At 38.3% G+C, this 16765-nt stretch overlaps 2 protein-coding genes across 2 annotated transcripts; both read left to right on the forward strand.

The window, feature by feature from the left end:
* The first annotated feature begins 496 nt into the window (after positions 1-496).
* On the forward strand, positions 497-9302 carry lgi2a (leucine-rich repeat LGI family, member 2a). Its single transcript, XM_042512374.2, has 8 exons — positions 497-4021; positions 4224-4295; positions 5201-5272; positions 5747-5818; positions 6163-6234; positions 6437-6606; positions 6800-6964; positions 7056-9302. Exons 1-8 carry the CDS (start codon positions 3759-3761, stop codon positions 7871-7873), a joined length of 1704 nt encoding a protein of 567 aa, XP_042368308.1. The 5' UTR covers positions 497-3758; the 3' UTR covers positions 7874-9302.
* A 971-nt stretch (positions 9303-10273) lies between these two features.
* On the forward strand, positions 10274-16545 carry LOC121962512 (uncharacterized). Its single transcript, XM_042512771.2, has 7 exons — positions 10274-10427; positions 11531-13427; positions 13561-13724; positions 13814-14037; positions 14752-14881; positions 14972-15072; positions 15560-16545. The coding sequence occupies exons 2-7, from the start codon at positions 11567-11569 to the stop codon at positions 15780-15782; spliced, it is 2703 nt and encodes a 900-aa protein (XP_042368705.2). The 5' UTR covers positions 10274-10427; positions 11531-11566; the 3' UTR covers positions 15783-16545.
* Positions 16546-16765: the final 220 nt, after the last annotated feature.

Here is a 16765-nt window from a genome sequence, read left to right on the forward strand (position 1 = left end):
ACAATATTGATATGTGAAACCATATAGCTTTATAATGTAGTATGTTGTTCCATGTCTTCTGCAGTGTGTTGTAATGCGATACAAAGCCGCTGAGCCATTACCTCCATTCCATTTGAACCCGGTGTATTGGATTAGCTCATTTACTTTCAGGCTGTGGAACTGATGATCAATGAAGTGGACCAAACACAGGTGACTCCTGTGTTTAGTGAAGGAAATGTTCTCTGAACTTGTACTTTCTGACCATTACGGGATAGTTAGGATTTCTTGGAGTGGTGGTGTATGTGTGAATTATCCTCAGTCTGCATGCCCCCAGTTTGGAGTAGAAAAAAAAACAAAAACAAAAACACCTTGCTGTCAGATGGCCCTTTCCAACAGGGAACTAAAGCTGTTATCATATATATATATATATATATATATATATATATATATATATATATATATATATATATATATATATATATATATATATATATATATATATATATATATATATATATACATCCTGTAAGTCCTGCATACAGTCCCACTTGTAAAAACTATCCTTTTAACTATTCATGAGATGGGGGGTTAACTGTTACACTGTGTTTTAGTATTTAACAGCAAGGGATAAATTTGGATTTCAGTGAGAACTTCACCAGGGGAATTGATCTCTAATCAGGTTTTCTTACATCCTTTGTCGTATTCCCTCTGCTCTCCAATCTCAGTCATTAGGAAGCAGAGCAAGTAGTGCCTCGAGGCACAAGAATAGACTCCTACTAAAGCCTCACTGACTGTTGACTCATCTATATTTCGATACTGCATTATCCAAGTTCTTCCTGTGCCCTTCCCTTCATCTGCTGTGGATTATTGACGGTGATTGCTTGTTTGAATGTTTGGGCTTATGAAATAGATGCTGCTGCATGTTTTGGAGTTCACACACTCATTTATGGAACAAAACTAGAAGAACCGTCTGCCGTAGTTGCAGCGTCTGTGCAGGGCCCAGGTGTGCTTGGGTACAGCAAAATACACAGTCAGCATATGTTGGTTTTCCATTTGCAACTGGTTACGCAGGTTCTGAATGCATGTGTTGCAATAGCAACAGCAGAACCAATCCACCCAGCAGCCTTCGAAAAGTGGACTGGAGTCTGATAGATATTTCGAGAGTGCTGTATCAGCACACTTTGACTGTTCCCAGGCTGTACTGAACCATTAACAAAATATAATGGAAAAACACTTTGACAGCTCTGGTACAGTGCAGCACTCTGAAAAGCAGAGATGGCATTCACAAAATAGCTATCTTCTCAATGTTGTTGGCTTCTTTTGCAGCAGCAAATGTTGCATCAGCTCTGGTCAGAATTAAGTAATAACAGCTGTGGATGATATGACTGACTGATTCTGAATATGGAAGGTACATTTGGTTTGAACAGAGTTTGCTGCCTCAGAAGAAAAAAAAAGGTTTTTCCTTCTCTCTTTTGTCATCAGTTTGCTAGGCCTCCCCATCTTTTGCTGTGGTTGCAGAGATGCTGTGGGGAATCGGGGGAGTCAGTCACTTTTTGTTGTCCCCCCCCACACTCGTATTGATCAAGTCTGCTGCAGTGTGTAAATCAGAAAAGGGCCCACTGAGAAACTGGCACGTGCCATCATGGTCTGTTTTTATGCAGTCCAGTTATCAGTGTATCAACTGTCAAGCATTGCAATATGGAAACAGCTCAGGTTAAGATCACAGGGAAAACACGCCACATTATGACCCAAGTTAGTTAGCTGATCATCAGCATTTAAATGTGTTCTTAAAATGGGAAAAGACACCTGCAGCCCCTTTTTTCTTTTAATCCTAAATTATTGTCTACTTCATTCTCTCCTCACCAAAATAAGCTGCCTTTGAAAATATTCCCTCTGAAATCTGCACTCCACACACTCAATCATAAGTCTAAGTACCCCAGGGATGCTGCTGGATGACAAATGGCCCTTAGCTCCTAGCTCTCAGCAGCTGCCAGGTAGAGTTCAGCGATGATGGAGTGCCATAGTGGTACAAACAGGGCCATAGATTAACCGACTTGTTACCAAAGGGGTCACACTTTACCAAACCAACAGAGTCATGGATTACCAGACTGGTACCAGTAGGGACCTAGCTGGTGTATAGGGGCCAAAATGCTTCTGTCAACAGCATTACTCAGCTTCTTACTTACATAAAAAGTATTGACCTAGGTTTGTTTTTAAGAGCATCTGTCACTTGATCATTCGATAAATCACATGTATGCTCAGAGCAGGAAAAGCCAAACAGATAAAAGGATTTAAGCAGTCTGTACTAGACTGCTCACTCTGTTAAAGAAATCCACAAAATATATGTAAATGTTGATTGAAACCCTAATGTATCCAGTATCAACTAATGTGACAAAAACAATCTAATATGTTCATAACATGTAAGTTGGACTGAAATAATAGATAAGTCAGTGAAACTGCTTTGCACCCTAATTAAATGCAGAAATAAATAAAGAACAAAATAAAATGTAATGTTACAGCTTGTTTATCTAGCAGCCAAAGATCTTAATAGGGGCAGTTAAGAACTGGTCCTCTTATTCTGGGATTTGTCAGATTTGGAAATGTGAAAGAGTATTGTTTAAAACATACAATAATGATTTAAAGTGTCAATTTGTACATGCAATGGCTGAAATATTTTGGTATACAGATTATCAGAAACTGGATATATATGTATGGATGGATCATTTAATTACTTCAATTTGTTGTAGGTTGACAGTTAAGGGTTGTCAATTTGATTGCAACAATTATTTGATGTTGTTCCTTTTTTAATTATTTTTTTTTTAGTTTTGTTTTAAAAACATTGTTTTAAACAGTAGGATAAAATAAAGCTTCCATTTTCTGATTAACACTCATTGCTCCAGTTAACGTGTTGCTGTTGTTATTGGTATTAGTATCGTGTGCAGTCCTGTTTAAGAGCCACCTGGAGCTCACTATATGTTTTTTTAGTCTTTTGAACCCCCTTTTTATGATTTCATTCTAAAGATTTCTATCTTTCACTTAAGTCCAGCATTTCACTTCGAGCAGTTTGATAAATACGACCTTATGTGAATGCAGATGTCTCTACATATACTGTATTGTATACTCTGAAAGCCTATGCAGCTGCTCAGACAGCCATTGTATTCAGTTTAAAAGCTCCAGCAGCTGAGCAGAGGCGCTGTCCATGGTGCTGCAGTTATGCGCCCCTGAGATCCTCTGTATGGAGGAGGGGTACTGTACACCTTACTGTATTTAAATTTCCCTTAGTAACAATATATCACTTCCTTCCTGGTCAAACTGGTTTGCTTCATTAAGAGATTTACGAATGCATTTGTTTTAAAATGTTTTGAACAAACCTATATTGCAAAACCACCAGAAATAACCAAGATACGTGACAAATTTTGTAAAAAATGGCACCAAATTGTGCATGTGTACACAACTGACGTCGTTCGAAATTTATTTTGGAAATCTGTTATACTAGCCTGACCACACACGCTAATATAGTAAAACTAGTCTTTATTTTGATGAATGCCATCTATATTTACAGAGCAATGTTTGAAGCGCTTCTTTGAAAGCAGCCTTTATGTCCGGGTTTACTGTGGCGGCCACAAGCAATCTAATAAAGGCTTATTTTTTCCGATGTATGGCGCATGGTTGTTTAACCAACACTTATCCGCCCGGAGCTCTGACTTAATAAATAATGAAAGTGGACGGAGGGGAGCTGCAGCTGATTTGCTGATGTCAGGGAGCCAGTGCAGCATTTCATGGTGCAGGGTGTAAACGCGCGGTGCCATCTGCCTCGATCGGTGCTCACAGCAAAGCTCACACATGCAAGCCCGGCAAGAAAGATGCTGCCAACTCTCAAGATTTGGGCATTGTTTTCTGTGTCGCTCTGCTTCCTTTCTCAACCGGGTCATTTAAAGAAGGTTTTCCGATGTCCTTCAACATGCAGCTGCTCCAGGGAGTCCATCATTTGCGTCGGGTCCTCCTATGTGCCAAGGTTTAGCCTCAACGACATCAGTTCCTTGTGAGTAGTAATATGTTTTCACCTAATATGCATGTAAAATAGACAGCAATATCTAAGATTATTACATTCCAGTTGTCTCTGGTTGTATTTTTTAATAATGAACAGAACTGTAATAAGAGCTTGCTGAAAGGCATTGCAGTCCTTTCAGCATTTATTTTCCTTTGGTGGTTTTATGTTCAGCGTTTCTGCCTCTTTCTTTCAGGAGTATCGTCAATGGCACTTTCTCCGAGGTCAAAGAGGCAATGTTTGCCCACATGCCATCTCTCCAGCTACTGTAAGAGCACCTAAGCACATATCATTCCTCTGTGTTGTGCGTTTTTGTTTTTTTGTTTTTTTAGGAGTTACCCTTGCCTTGTAGCAAAGGCTCCTGTTGGGACAAAAATGTGCAGATTGATTTCAAAACAAATTGCTGACTTTAAAAACTCAGACATGCCTTCAATGTGAGTTTTTAACATGGCAAATGTATCAGGTGTAGCTTTATTGTGTCAAAGATCAGTCTAAAGCTGTAGTTACACAGAAATAATAAACTGCAGCACACATTTGTCCAGTAGGTAACTTTCTGTTATGCATTACTTTAATACAGAAAGAGTATGTCTGATGTCTAGAGTAAGTCTGGTGCATGTAAAGCAAGGAAGGTTATAAAAAGGGCTGGCATGTCATACTTACCAGAGGCCATCAATTTACTTCGTTACTCCACCAGTGGAAGCTATGATGCCAGCTGAAGCAAAGGCGTGGCACATTTAGAGCATTTAACAAAAGTCATAACACATATGGTGATTTACAGCTAAATACATATTGTAGTGGAAGTACAGCAGCTTCCAAAGATTAGTGTTCCCTTCCTTAATGGATCATTTTCATTTGATAATTGTCTTTTACATGTTGTATTTTGAATTAGGAGGAGTTACGTTTTAGTGCAATATAAGTATCGTTGGTTTACTCCCCTGTGTGGCAGGGCTCACTATTTTTTTTGCATACAGTTTGTTTGATAATATGTGTTATGCTTGACATTCTCCAGGACCACAAAATGGGAAATGGCAAAAAAAAAGTCCATAAGTTATAGTGATATAATTACTCATCCCAATCTTGATTTCAAATTTCATATTTTTCAGACAGATGCATAAAACAGTTCACTTTTTGGCAGCCAGCATCTGTTAATGTGAATTGTATTATTTATTACAGGCTTTTGAATTCCAATTCTCTTACAACTGTAAGGGATGATGCATTCTCAGGCCTTCCACATCTGGAGTATCTGTAAGTAGTTCTTTTTTTTCTGTAATCAAAGTAGTTCAAAGACATTCAGTTAATTAGAGTAATAAATAAACATGTTGGCAACACAACATGTGTACAACATTAATCAGGTATGACTGGATACAGCTACACATTTTAATCTTACATAGTAAAATAGTCCTCAAGGAGTGTTATTATGCGGGCATGAGGTTACTGCATGTGGTTGGATGTTGGTCTTGCAGACAGTGAATGAGGCAGGAAAATATTGATTGTACGCCCTCTAGTGGTTCAGAGAATCTCCACTCATTTGCCCACAATCAATTTCTGTGATAATAATAATAACAATAATGATAACACTTATAACAATGTTACAATTCTGGATCCATATTGTTGCTGATATAACTTCAGGCTTGATTAAACTGAATTTTTTTTTTTGAATGTTCAAGTTAGGGACTTCCATACCAGAGTCTTGTCACTAACATGCTTTATCTTTCACAGGTTCATTGAGAGTAATAAGATAGAAACTGCAGCCAAATATGCCTTCAGAGGACTCAGGGACTTGACTCACTTGTATGTTCCAACCTTTAAAATCATTTCCAACACTGTTAAAATGTCCCATTTTTAATGTTTTTTGTTGAAATGATTAAATTTTTAATATGAGCAATTTCACAATTTTCAGTGATGCTACATAAGTGACTGTTTTTGGTTTTTTTTGGGTTTTTTTTTTTGGATCAGGGGTAACGGTGTGAAACATTAATGGAGATAAGCTATAAAGTCATAATATTAAGTTGTTAAGTCAGAGTCATCCAGAATAATATAAATGTGAATCATATTTTTTCCATTTTCCTGTAATGGAGTTATTATATTCTAAATAGGTGCAATTTTCTGTATTGATTCATTGTTGTTTTTTCTAGGTCTTTGGCAAACAACAACATTAAAGCATTGCCCCGGGACCTCTTCATTGACTTAGACTCATTGATAGAGCTGTAAGTTTGTTGTTTGTTAAAAGTGTTGGGAAAGTATGCAAATAGTGTCCTCTGTTTCCTTTTTCATGATCTCTGTCAAAAATGTATCCTTGGTCCCATACATATCTTCTTCCTTTTCCTTGTTTTTTTTCTTCTAAGATGCCCTCTAGCATGTGTTTTTTTTTGTTTACTTGCAATGATATACAGTACTCCTCTTCTGCAGGGACCTGCGAGGCAATGCCTTTGAGTGTGACTGTCGCGCCAAGTGGCTGATGACGTGGCTGAAGAATACCAATGCCACAGTGTCGGATGTCGTATGTGCTGGACCGGAGGACATGAAGGACAAGCGGCTCAATGATATGACCAGCCTGCATAACGAATGCATCTCAACGGGTGAGAAACACCTGAGCCATTTGGCCTTGTCTTTATTCTAGCTGTCACCAGTGTCAGGCAACTTATGTGGATAATTTGACAAAGGGTAAATAAAAGGGAAAAGTGCAATTTTCTTTGTTTATCCTTTTAATTTGGCTTTGCTTTTCGAATTTTTGTTCATGGAAAATTTAATTCAGAATGTGCCTCTCCACAGATTTCATCCTCCATCAGTCAGTGGCATCAGAGTCTTTGTCTGTTGACACATTCAGCTATAAGAATGATGTCTATGTGACTATTGCTGCTCCCAGTGCAGAGAGCTGTATGGTTTTCCAATGGGATCACATAGAAATGAATTTCAGGACTTATGATAATATCACAGGTATGGCAATGCCCTCACAAACTGTCTCAGAATACCTTGGTTTAGCTTTATTCGTTATTGGCCTGTTTATTTCCTTTTCCCTGCCTTCCAGGTCAGTCCATTGTGGGGTGCAAGTCTGTTGTCATCCAGGACCAAGTGTTTGTCATTGTGGCTCAGCTCTTTGGTGGTTCCCACATCTACAAGTTTGATGAGGACCAAAGCAGATTCAGCAAGTTTCAGGACATTGAAGTGTCCAAGATTTCCAAGCCAAATGACATTGAAGCATTCCAGATTGGCACTGACTGGTTCTTTGTGATTGCTGACAGCTCCAAAGCGGGCCTGTCCACCCTCTATAAGTGGAATGATAAGGGCTTTTATTCATACCAGTCGCTGCATGAGTGGTACCGTGACACAGATGCAGAATTTTTGGACTTGGATGGGAAGGCCCACCTTATCTTGGCAAGTCGCTCACAGGTGCCTGTGATCTATCAGTGGAGCCGCAGCAACCAGAAGTTTATCTTGCAAGGTGAGATCCCCAACATGGAGGATGTTGTAGCTGTTAAGCATTTCCGGATCAAGGAGGAACTCTACCTGGCTATGACGCGCTATATTGGTGACTCTAAAATTCTATGTTGGGGTGCCAAACAATTTGCAGAGATCCAGGCCTTGCCTTCACGAGGCTCCATGATTCTCCAGCCATTTTCTTTCAAAGAACGTTACTACCTTGCCCTTGGAAGTGATTACACCTTCTCACAGATCTACCTGTGGGATGATGAGAACAAACTTTTTGACCGCTTCAAGGAGGTGTATATCCAGGCGCCACGTTCTTTCACTGTAGTTTCCACTGATCGCAGGGACTTCATCTTCACCTCTAGCTTCAAGGGAAACACACAGATCTTTGAGCACATCATCATTGACTTGAGCTTGTGAGGGGCTGTGCTTTGTTGCCTCTTCCTGCAATCAAACGTCTTCCACTAAAAAGATTAATTTGTGAAGGGAAAAGAAAGGACCAGAAGAGACTTCAACTGTTAAATATCAATTCCGCCATACATTTATGTCAAAAATAAGACCTGGGTTAAGTGGTGTTTTGGGATCCCTTTTAGTTTTTAAGGTTTCTTTACTGTTTCTCAATGGCCTTGTCTTATTATCTGTTCTCATCGTCTCTCAGACTTTCAGAGGGGGAGTCAAGAGAGTGGACAGTCGTACAAGGAGGCTTGTATTCTGTTAAAATCCAGCTGATATTTCTGAGGGTTGAAATATGAAATATAATTTGATCTATTTGGGTGTATGCATTTTAGTTTAATATCCCCTACGCTAGTGGTCTTACGTCCAAAATGTGTACAAGAGGACCTGAGAGAAAGATCATATTACTAATATTGTTTGTTCTCATTTAGGGCATGTTATAGGTGTGGTTTCTCATCTATGTGCCACTTACCTCATGTCCTCATACCATGTGGTAATGTACAGTTTGTTGCCTTATCTGCACTGGGGTTCTGTGTTCTGATGGGCCCACAGTGCCCCTTTCTGGCCGTGATAAAGTATCACACCCCTTTGCTTTTTCCATACAGGGAATGTCTTGAAAGCACAAACCTTTAATTGTCATAGCTGAGACCCCAGTCCTTGGAGTGTACTTGTCACGTGGAAAATGTTACTGTAGGTGCTATAGATTATATTGCGTACAGTGGAAAAAAAAGAGTGACGAAGTGGTTAGTTGTTTTAGGAGGTGAAATATTCAGGACTGGATATAGCTAATGCCTTTATAGACTAACGTGTGAATGAAGTAACCTTGTAGTCCAGAGGAACTATACTTGGCAGATAGAAGCTCTTTTTATCCATTTAATGTTTAGGCGATGTCAGGGAAATTAAACCTACTAACAAGTTTGAAAAAATAATCATAGTTGTTGGATTGACATATTTCAACTTTTTGTTTTAGACTATAACTTTAAAAATAAAACTCCTCCTAAAAGACTCCTAACCACAGAGGTCAGTGGACTTACATAAATAAATTTGATAAAAGGACAGCATTTGTTGTCCAAAAATGAAGGAAACATAATGTTTATGTAAATATAGTCACCCAAGTTGAGAGGCTTTTTCCGTCTGTCATTCTGTTCTTACTAATACTGAATGTTGACTTACAAGCGACAACATGTACATAAAAAAGGACTGCAATGCCACTACCTGTTTGTGACACAAAAACCTAAACAGATCTTTGCACTTACTTAAAAAAAAAATCAAACGTTACTGCAGCTTGCAAGAGCATGACATTCAAAAAAGGGTGTTTGCCAAATTCTTTTTGATGAACCTAACTAACTCTGAAGTCTAAAAGTTCTTGTACTCATTATGTGAATGGTATTGCAATTTTAAGAAAAAAAACAATGGAATATGCAAGCTTGACAACATGCAGATTCTTTTGTATGATTTTGTTTTAAGCATATTGAATGTTACTCTCAAAATATACTGTAAAGCTAATCATTTGCGTATCAAAATAAACATGCAAAAGTATGATTGTAAGAAGTGTTTTATGATTTATTGATCATATGGGAAATAATGGGAAACATTTTTTAACTGCCCTAACAAAGCCGTTGGGATCGTAAAGCTGCACCAATCAATATTTTTATGTTGATGTATCAAATGAAGAAAAACCAGTAGTGCGCACAACTCCAAAACAGACATAAAAAAAGGTGCACATTAGAGGCAAAAATCAGAAAAGATACCACCAGCTCTCATGAGACTTCACTCAGCAGTGCTAGCTTACCAAGGGACATTTCATATGATTGTGGCTTTTACTGAGTTGGCCAACTCTGGAGGGCCCATTCATTTTTTTTTTTAGGTTTTCTTCTTCTGAAATCAACCGTAGTCATACTTTACCACCATAAAACACATGATAATACTTTATACACTGTCATGTGCATGTCTATATTACAGTTACATTATATGTCTCTCTCCAATGAAATGGCACACTCTGGTATAAAAAAGCTTATACCTTGCCATTCAGCAAACTTTATATCAATATAGTATGTACTTTGCTGTTGATGTGATGAAGTCTCCTGCAAAGCTTCATACCAGAGCAGAATTACACACCTTTGCACTCTGAACCATTACCAGCGATGAACGTGTTATTCCCTTTCTGAACATAAAAATGTCTTTAAACTCCTGAAGGATATGACTGAGATGAGCATATTAAGATTTTTTATCAACTGAGATGTTTTTGCATTTTGACTTTGGATACTAGGCAGTCAGAGAACAATGTTCAAAGAGACTTTAGTAAGAAAAGGAACTACAAGCTGAAAAAATAAACGGCACACGGCCTTCCTTCCTCCTGGCAAATTACATCCGGCCTGTGACTGTAAATGGGAGGAGCAGGAAAAAGAGAGAGGCAGAAACCATAGCAGAGGAAGTGTCAGAGAGTAACACAGAGAACCGACAGCACGTTAAGTGCTGAACGATATTATTCATACTGAAGCTGGTTCTTCACATCGACATTGTGAGTACCTAAATATCTACTATTTAGTTTAAGATGATAGCAGGGATTCTTCTGAGGGCAAGTGAATGAGAGGAGGTGAACGAGGGCGTGATTAACAGCTTTTGGAACACAGCTCAAAGTTCATTATCTGAAAAAATGCTCTGCGTGTTATCTCAGGAAACGCGCCCAGTTGGGCATTTTCTGAAGGCCGCCAAGTGTTTTCAGCTTTGGTGACACGGCTGACTATCATGGCAGTTTACATGACTTTCTACAGAACAGTTTGATATTATTATATATTATGTATACTTACGCAAAGGAAGCCACACCTCGCCCTTATCGACTGCTTTAGACTTTGAACTTCCTCATTCAGGCTGGAAAGACGAGTGAACTATAAATGTACACAGCTGTGAAATTTCTATTTATTGGGCCATTTTTGCTTGTAGTAGGTACAAGGAATAAATACTGTCATTAAACAGTCATTCATAATATACTCAACATTCATTCTGGCATCAAATAATATGTATTATGAACAACAGTAATTCTATACGAGTGTATTTCTCTTAAGCTAGCAGGCTGATGATTTTACAGTACTATTTTAAGGTGTGAAATACTGAAGTGACCTTAGTGAGATGGACCCTCGGTGAGCTGATGGAGTGAGTGAAAAACAATGGTCACCTCAGAGGTATTCAGAGGCTTTTAAACTAATCCATCCATGGTTTGGGGACAGTAAACTCTGGTTACACCAAAGAACACGAAGGCATAAATAAGCTGGTAAATAAGAAATAAAGGTGAAACAGTGAACCAAATTAAGCGTTGGTAGCACAACATAAATACACAGCGCTCCCATTGCAAAGTAATAGAAAAATGTGCTTGCCTCAGAAAATAATGTTTTGGTGGACATGGCCCAAGTTGTCTTCAAATTGCAGTTTTCCACCATCTGTACCCAACTAAATACAGTGGAGGTGAATGGAATTTTGTGGAATGGAGCTTGTCTAAGCACTGAAAAATTACACTTGAAAATAAAATAAACATATGGACATCTAAAGACCTCGCTTGTCCACTTGTCAAAAGTTTCAAATGGAACCAAATGAAATAACATCATAATCATGTCTCTTATTTTACAGTTCTTCTGACGCAAAGAAAAGAATATCACTTCAGCCATGGACAGTTTCTCTCTACACTCACGATTCAAAGTACCAGACCCACCAATAGAAACACATCCCATAATACAGAATATTATTGACGGCAACCTTGAGGAGCTCAAAAAGTTACTGAAGGACAACAAAATTAATGAATTATACCCATGCACAGAGTGCAGTGACTATATTACTCCACTGACTGCAGCTGTTGTAAATCACAACAGAGATATTTTTACTTTCCTTTTGGATCAAGGTGCAGACCCAAACGGGGCTTCCCAAAATGGCTTAGTACCTTTGTATTATGTCTCACAATCCAAAGCACCACTTCTTTTTGCAGAGAAACTGCTTGAAGCCAAAGCAGATCCAAATGGATGGATTCCAGGTTTCTTTGATATCAGTGGCAGAAAAAAACCTCCATTCACACCACTGCAAATTGCTGCCATCAGTGACAGAGAAGATGTTGTGAAAGTGCTCATTTCTGCTGGTGCTCGGGTAACATTGTTACCTGTTGCTTTTGATGACGATGATTATTATTATTATGATTCTGAGGATTATGAGAATGATTTAATTCGCAATGAAAAAATATCGCAGGTGATTCATAACCTCGCATCGAAAGGAGATCAATTTTGCTCCAAAATCAGATATTTTTTGGACCTTGAAATTGCTCTGCCATGTACATCCATTGAAGAAGTGTTTCAAATGTTTGACAGCCACATGCTGCTGGAGGATCCTCGGAGCCATCTGACCATGATTGAAATCATTTTCAGTGTAACTACGGGAGGTGCAGAAATGTACCACCACAGATGTATCAAATGGCTTAAGGACACTGGAAATCTGAACACATACATTGAAGGTGCAGTCAGTCGTTTTCCTAACATTTCCGAGGAAGATCTACATCAGGCAATTGGTACTTTATATGCAGTTTTGTGCACTGTGGAAGAGTTTCCAAATGACCAAGCGCTGGCTATAATCCCCCAACTACTGAAGCAGCTTGAGAGAGAAGATGAAGAAGAGAGATACAGACCAGAGGGAGAAGAGAGACCTGGTATGTGTCTAGTTATTCTGCAAACTCTATTTGTGATGACACAGAGGACAAAAGGCAGAATTGGCTGGGATCTCAACTTTACTGAAACGTTATGCAAAACACTTGCTCCTTTTGCAAAGCAACCACGCTCTACTGACATTGAAATCTTCACCTATGGCATATTTGGAAATTTACTATCAGTTAAACATGCAGCCGACATCTTTGCAGCAGTTGGGATAACTTCAGTGTCAGAGGACATACTGACGACTGCAGAAATGAAAATGAATGACAAGCTGAAAGAAGTGCTCAGACGACTGACAGATCATTTCAGCAAACCAAATGATGAACTTTCAGTAAAACGCGAACGGCTACAAGTCAGCAAGAGGTGGAGAGAAAAATTAGAGAGGCTTGTGAGCACAGATGAATGTAAGGTAACCAAAATTAGGAGCATGATTTATGTGAATGATGCCGAATTCCGCATAGCAAAGGGAAGTGATGGCACTGAAGTCTTCCTGGGGCTCAGAGATGACGGCACTGAAGTTGCTATTAAGAGAATGTCCAAATGCAACTATCAGGAGCTGAAGAATGAGGAGGGATTTCTACGACAGCCAGAACTCGATCATCAGTCTATTGTCCGATACGTTGATTTTGCAGAAGATGACAACTTTGGATATCTCGGCCTTCAACTCTGTGAATTCACCCTGGAAGAATATATTGAAAAAAATAAGGATGAAAAAAAAGATGGTGGTTTGCCAATGAAAAAACTTTCTTATGAGGTTCTGGAGAGTTTAAAGGTGCTTCATTGTCAAGATCCTCCAATTCTCCACCGAGATCTCAAACCGCAGAATGTTTTGATTGGTAAGGAAACTTAAAAATACAATGAAATGATGGAATTTTACTACAAAATATTCAAAGTATACAAGGAATTCTATTTATTCTCTACCATACATAATTTTGTTCACTGATTCAATTTACATCTTTTGTCCTGCAGATGTTACCAACAGGGCAAGATTAGCTGATTTTGGCATCAGCAGACGGTTACCTGTGGGCCAAACAACTTTGCGCACACGCAGTGCAGGAACAAAATGCTGGATGGCCAAGGAGACTTTAGAAGGAAGTACTGACATACGATACAAGAGGAGCACTGACATACAGGTTAGTTAACGGCTACGCAAATATGTTTGTTAGAGAGGTGGTTGGGTGAAAAATCATTCAATAATCAAACTGCTTTGCTAACTTACAAGGTGGCAGGGATGCTGGTTTATTATATTCTCTCTGGGGGACACCATCCTTTTGGCGACATCCTTTTCAAATGTGAGAACAACATTCATGAAGGGGAGTACACTTTGGAGCATGTTCAAGATGTGGTGGCAAAGGATCTCATTGAGTGGATGATCAATGAAGAACCAAAGAACAGACCTAAAGTGGAACAATGCTTGAGTCATCCCTTCTTCTGGACTCCTGAAAGGTAAATGCTGATTGATTGATTGATTGATTGATTGAATGATTGATAGGTGGATTGTTCTCACCTTCGATGACCAATAGCCACAATTGCGGGTTGCTATTATAATCTCATCCAGGCTGCATCCAAATGCCTTTACCTCCAACAGTTCCATATCTTTTGCATGTGTTTGTGGTCTCTGTGCAGTGAAGTGTGCAAACTTGCACGATGCACGTCATCAGTCTCATCTCAAATGCATTTCTGGTGTTTACTTCAGTTATGCAGGCAAGAACTAATGGGGGTAAAGTCGGACTGTAAAGAATTGAATAAGACTGAGAGTCAAACAGCCATGTTAGTTGTCTTTATGAGGCTTAACTTAGGCTCAGCAGTGCCTCTGGGCTAAATGTTAATAACAGCATGCATCCACAGGTACAGGTGGAGACTGTGAAAGGGTGAACAGTCAGAGGATCACCCAAGTAATTAGGATTCATCCTCTGGGCACCACAGATATCTACCACATTTAATGGAAATCTTGATAGTTGTCAAAACATTTTGATAAAGTGATGTGTCAAGCTGCCGGTGGCTTAAGAGGTCAAGTCAGAAGATAACTGTAGATTTCACACTTTCCTTACAGTTTGTCTATTGTGTTTTATTCAATCACTGCATGCATGATGCTTTGGCATGTAGAGAAATTCAAAGCATACCTGACCTCATCTATCCCAAAATGATCCTTTTTTCCAGGAGCGTTGAATACTTGAGAAAGATTGGCAACAGGAAGGAGGTGGAAAACTGTCGACAGGCTGACCAGAAACTGTTTTTTTTACTGGACGAATGTGCTGGAGATGGATCCTTCAAACAGTGGAAAAATAAGGTGCCTTTAAAAAATATGATAAAATAAAAACAACTTCAACTTTTGTATTCCTCAAATTCCAATGTGTGACAAACTATGTTGGTGTGGCAGTTTCCAGAAGAGTTGGTCCAGAAGATGGATTCCCAGAAGAAACCCTACCCTGACAACACGCTGGGATTACTGCGCTTCATACGGAACCTCCACGAGCATTAGTGAGTGAACGTGATGCAGGCCATAAAATGTCACTAAATAGCTATTTCTGCATAATTTATCAGCTCTGACACATCACTCTTTTAACATAGCATAGATTCATCTCAAAAAACAGTTATAAAATAACTAATTAATCTTAACACAGTGTTTTGATTAAATCAGTCAATATGAGATCAGATAGACTTTATTGTCCACCTTAGTGGAAATTTGTCTTTTGCTTTGCTTAAACACATTAAAGGTACATACAGCCTCATAACACAATAGCATAATTCACAATTAACAATGCACACATGTAAAATATACAAGATACAATAGTGCAAAAGGGCAGGTAGGAGCAACAAGTTCTATAAACAATAAAAGAGAGTACATCGTACAAAATAGTAGTGTTCCCTCATACAATTATTCTTTGTTTATTGCCTGTATGGCATATTAAAAATACAACAAAGTCAATCACAATATATGATATAAAATATTCATTTTTGTTTGCAGTGCCAAAGATGCCGCTAAGGTTGATGTGATGACGTTGTTTCCTGATCTCTTTGGATGTGTTTACAAGTTTGCCAAGATCCAAGGGTGGAATTCAGAGACCCCCTTGAAGGAAATGTTTGAGAGAGAGGACATCACCACCAGGTTTACAATGATGTCCATGAGCTCCGAGGAGAAACTGAGTGTCCCAGTTCAAGAGTCTCAAACCAGTGACAGTAAACATTAAGGATGGCTGGCTTCTACTCAAGGGTCCCATGACAGTGGGACATGGAGCCTAAAATATTTCATTTAATATTTTATTTTGAAATTTGTTTTGCTACATTTTTTTCTGATCTCTTTATAGTTGCAAGTAACATTATGAATTAAGGATTACACACACATTTTCACAGATTGATGCATCGATATTACCTGGAAAGACCCTGAAATTGATAATGCTTAGTCACTTCTTTCTTCAATACTTTGTTTTTACTTTTTTATACATTAATGCTGCTGTTGTTTTTCATTATAGTACTATTTGCTTCTTTTGTTCCATGATATCACTACATTATGTACGGGGAAAGAAAGTAAGGGAAATCATATAACAAACTGTAATATCAAATCATATGTTATTTTTATTCAAAATTAACAAAGCAGGGGCAAATAATCAATGTTGACTTACAAGCTTCATAGAACAGTATCAACACCTGTGCATCACACAAATCACAGCAGATCTTTGCGCAAAATGATAATAGTACATTTTAGGCTTCTGAGTTAGTTTACAGTTAAAACGCTTTTGCAAATATTATGGTGTTATTAAAAGTTATACAAAGGCAAAGGTTTTCTTTTTAAGAATGATCTTGTAAATTTGCAGAACAACATAATATGCAAGCCTTATAAAATTCAGATTTTCTTTTTTTGTGTGTTTTTATTTTTGACATTTGAACTTTTTCCTCAATTTTACTGTCCATTTAAACTTGAGTATCCAAAATAAAAATCTTTAAAAAAAAATACAAATTTGATCCTAAGATGTGTATTATCATGTTTAATGCTGTGGTTTCAGCACACTCGTAAAAGATCAAGTCTCCTCTCTCAATGCAACCAGCATGTCAATATCGTATGTACTGTAATACTGACGTAAAATTGGGGCTGTATATAAAAAAATGTTTATATACAGCGTATGGCTCAAACTGACACGTTTCGTGCTTTTATTGTGAAGAAAACCTTTTTGAT

Source organism: Plectropomus leopardus, chromosome 23, assembly GCF_026936395.1.
Source record: "Plectropomus leopardus strain MGB_pleo_1.0 chromosome 23, ASM2693639v1, whole genome shotgun sequence".
NCBI classification, from domain to species: Eukaryota; Metazoa; Chordata; class Actinopteri; order Perciformes; family Serranidae; genus Plectropomus; species Plectropomus leopardus.